The following is a 4,343-nucleotide window of genomic DNA, read 5'->3' on the forward strand; positions in this document are numbered from 1 at the left end:
TCACGACCATGACCACAATCACCATACTTTTCATCACCACCACCACCGTCATCGTTGTCATAGCCATCACTGTGACTATGGAGGCACCAAGGTTCCCTCTGTGAAACACCACCAACCAGACCGTGTGTTTTAGAGCATATCAGCTGATTAGAGCATACAACGGCTGTTTACAACATAAAATCAGCACAGAACATCAAGCTTTACATCCTCGTGGAAAAGGATTCTCAGATATGATTGGCCAAAGGGCTTTGTGACTAAAAAACCCCAAATAAGGCTATCTGAGAGACGAGCCTAAAGATAGGTGAGTTTAAGGAAGTGGTTCAGGTGCCTCAGGAGCCAGTGGACAGGTTGAGGAACAGGTTCTGGACCCATTTTATTCAACTCAAGATGTATGTAGGCAAAATCAATTATATGCAGGCCTACTTGAAAAAGATTATGTTGATTTTCCTACTTTGTGAGCTGTGAAAATGAATGCTCTGAACAACTTAACATCCCACTTGTATGATTCCATCATAAACATTGTTTGTCAGTTTTAACAGAGAACAAAGCAAGATGTCAGCAATCCAAATGATAAAAAAAGAAAGAAAAAAAAGCAACATGTCTTTTTGTGTCCTCCCCAGAGACCTTGCCCACATAAAGATGAAGGAAGGGAAGATGTGTGTGTGTGTGTGTGTGTGTGCGTGTGCGTGTGTGTGTGCGTGTGTGCTGAGGGGCATAAATTAGCTCAGCCCAGCATGTCAATCAACTCCCCTGCACGCCTATCTGAAGAGCATCCTTATTTACCTAGAACTCCTGAACGAGAGAGATAGATAGATAGTGAGCGAGAGATAGAGAGACATAGATAGCTAGAGAGAGAGAGAGGGAGAGAGAGACAGAGAGAGAGAGAGGGTCACTGAAAAGTCACAAAATCACTGAAAAGAGAAGGATGGTGTGGAATGGAAAGGTGTGGAATGAATTGGCAAATAGGAGGAGTGTGACTCCTGTGTGTGTGTGTGTGTGTGTGTATGCTTATGAGGCAACATCTGTTTTACAGCAGAACACACATAGACAAGCCCACAGCTGTGCTTACACACTAACGACTCAATCGAGAGAGAGAGATGAGAGAAAGAAGGAGGAGAGGGAGAGAGATGGAGTGAGAGAATGAGGAAAGAAAGAGGCTGCTAGAAACCAAGGTACATCAGGAGGAACTATAATAAGGGAAAAGAAAAGAAAATACACCAAAATACATAAACAAAGTGGAAAACAGTGAATGATCCATTCCCGCCTCGTTGCTGGTCCATGGCTTCTGTCCACGTCGAAGAGTTACGGAGGTCGCCTGTGTGGGTTTGTGGGAGTCAAAACCAGCTGATAAAACCTGGTGACCATGTCCAGGGGTCAAAGTTCATGAGAGCGCCATGTCAACATGAAGTCTGGGTTTTTTTTGAAGGGGGGCAACAACAGAGAACTTTGCATCCATGGTGCCACAGCGCAGAAGCGGAGAGTGAGAGGCAAATCTGACACACACCAAACCAGAAAACAAAAAAAACACACACACACACACACACACACACACACACACACACACACACTGTGTGCGCAATTAATTTGGCTCTTGTTCTCAGGAAACTGTCCTTTCGTTCAGAGCCTCTCCATTTGAGTGGAACTGCTGCACACACAGTGCATCACACACACATACACACACAGAATCTTTCACTCTTCACACACACACCACACAGTAACACACACACCTTTGGCCCCCTGTGCATGTCCATAGGGGTGGGGGGTGGGTGGGGGGGGGTGTTGTCTTGTCAGGTGTACAAAACTGACTTTGTGAGTGAGGAGGGCAGCCATATGGTTGGCTCACAGCCCGCCAGTCAAGAGGGAGAGCGCCACACACAGCCAATCACCACGTAGCACGTAGATCCCTCTGTCCTTCCGGTGGGTGGGAGACTAACACAGGAAGAGAGAACGATGGACCGAGAGAGAGTGAGCGAAAGAAAGAACGAGAGTAGCCATCCAGGACAGAGAGTGAATCAACAGAACGAGAGAGGAAGTTCCATGGTAATCCAGCCCCCCCCCCCCACACACACACTAGCCCTCCTCTCTTCCTTCTCTCTCCTCACGTAGCGCTGCTTACACAGTCTCTCTCTCTCTCTCTCTCTCTCTCTCTCTCTCTCTCTCTCTCTCTCTCTCTCCTCGAGGTGAGCAACCTCTCCTCCTCCTCCACTCGCTCCATCTCTCAGCTGTCTTTGATGGAGATCAGAGGGAGAGAAGAGAAGGGACCGTAGAACACCGTGTGTGTGTGTGTGTGTGTGTGTGTGTGTGTGTGTGTGTGTGTGTGTGTGTGTGTGTGTGTGTGTGTGTGTGTGTGTGTGTGTGTGTGTGTGTGTGTGTGTGCCTTGCAGGTGCGTTGTGTGGAGTGAGCTGGTAAACGGAGCGCTGTATAGGAGTGTGTGTGGAGGATGAGCGTGAGCCTGTGTGTGTGTGTGTCTGTCTTGTGTGTGCGTGTGTGTGTGTGTGTGTGCGTGCGTGTGTGTGTGTTGCGGTCCCCTCGGCGGCTCTATCGCTGTGGCTCGCTGCCGGGGAGTGTGATGTTGGCCATGTGCAGCACGGGCAGGGGGTGGGCCTCCGTGTTAAACACCCAGCTCTCCAAGGGCAGCAGGTCGTCACTGGAGAACAACAGATACAGGTACCTGAGAGAGAAAGAGAGAAAGGAAGAGAGACGGAGAGAGAAAGCAGGGTGGAGAAAAAGAGGGTGAGAGAGGAAAAGAGCATGAGATCAACAGATGGATGGAGAAGAGGAGAAAGGAGGGAGAGAGGAGGGGAAAAAGGGAGAGTCAGAAACAGAAAGAACATTCAATTCATACCATAAAAGGAGAGAACAGGACACAATGCATGCTTGCACACACACACACACACACACACACACCATCAGCAGGGTGTGGGGAGAGGCACAGAGCCATTGGCATGAGCCTGCATCCACATCCCAGTCTGCTGCGTAGAAAAAAAAACCTCATGCACGACTGACAGCTCCTCCACCATCACCCCCCTCCTGCAGCCACGAACTGAATCCCAATAGCTTTAATCTGCTGCACACACACTGGGGATGGGAGAGTGTGTGTGCAGAGCTGCCAGCAGGTGGCAGTAGAGACCAACAAGCCAAGACTGACTCTCTCGCTCACACAATCACACAGACAGACAGACAGACAGACAGACAGACAGACAGACAGACGCACGCAGACACACACACACACACACACACACACACACACACAAACTGCAGGAGTGAATGGGAGAGCGATGTCGACCTCTGATAACCTCTGATAAGCTCTGACTCGCGCGTTACACTGATATTCATCAATATATATCTCGCGCCTGCCACCCCTCATCTCCCTGTCCATCTAACTGGCTGCACCGCAATAAAAACACCTTAGTGTGAGCTCAACACTGACCAATGGTGAAGTCTTTTCACCACTGTATATTACTGCTCTTCTCTGGTATTGAACGCAATGATGGTACAGCATTGGCTTGGTATTGAACTGCAATCAAAGTTAACATTGGGCCCTCGTGGTGACATCATCTAACCCAGATCTCAGCAGCTGCAGAGGCAGAGAACAGAGAGTTTTCAAAAGTCCTACCTCGAGTGTCTCATGTCTTACCCGTCTACAGAACCACTCATCCTCCCCCCCCCGTTCCCTCCACCTCTGGCTGGTGCTAATTGAAGAGCTCACACGCTTGAGTGGAGCTGGGCAGCCCGACTGACCCGACCTCTCTGCTCTTTGACAGGCCAGCACAGAGCCTCCGTACGGAGGAGCATGCAGGTCTTGGGGCTACTTAGCCCTCTGGTCATCGTGAAGACAGGCTCCAGCAGTGTATTATTACACTCCTAAACCTCTTCTCTGTTCCTTTAAAGTGGGGCTGCACAATGAATCGATTTTTAATCAAAATCACCATTTGAACTAATGCAATTGTGCTAATCACTGCATCGCTAAAAGGCTGCAAATGATCGTTCAGCTTGCATCTCTGTGCCAATGGTTAATTTGGTTAACATGAATGAATGAATGATGATAGTTATTGATGATGAATGGCGATTATTCAGGATAATTCTGACAGGGTGATTAAGAACTGGCTTCCTTGTGCCATCATGAGACTCGTGAATTCGGGGCTCATTGAGGTTGAGCTTGACTCTAAGTGTGTGTGTGTGTGTTACTCTGAAGACATTGTGATGGAGAAAGAGTTGGACTTACTTGAGCGTCTCGGCCAGGAAGAAGCTCTGCTGGACGTCGTCATAGGTGGGGTTGGAGGAGTAGACATCCTTGACTCCCGAGAAACCTCCACTGACACGGCAGTACTTATCAATGGCC

The 4,343-nt window shown here is 48.8% G+C and overlaps 1 protein-coding gene across 1 annotated transcript in view; it reads right to left on the reverse strand.

Moving 5' to 3' along the window:
* Positions 1 to 2,421: 2,421 nt before the first annotated feature.
* The window catches only part of man1a2 (mannosidase, alpha, class 1A, member 2), a 104,821-nt gene continuing 102,899 nt past the window's right edge, over positions 2,422 to 4,343 (reverse strand). Inside the window, 2 exon segments of the mRNA XM_048238802.1 lie at positions 2,422 to 2,672; positions 4,227 to 4,342. Coding sequence (XP_048094759.1) covers positions 2,540 to 2,672; positions 4,227 to 4,342 — 249 coding nt within the window. The 3' untranslated portion in view covers positions 2,422 to 2,539.

This window comes from Alosa alosa, chromosome 3 (genome assembly GCF_017589495.1).
Source record: "Alosa alosa isolate M-15738 ecotype Scorff River chromosome 3, AALO_Geno_1.1, whole genome shotgun sequence".
NCBI lineage: Eukaryota > Metazoa > Chordata > Actinopteri > Clupeiformes > Clupeidae > Alosa > Alosa alosa.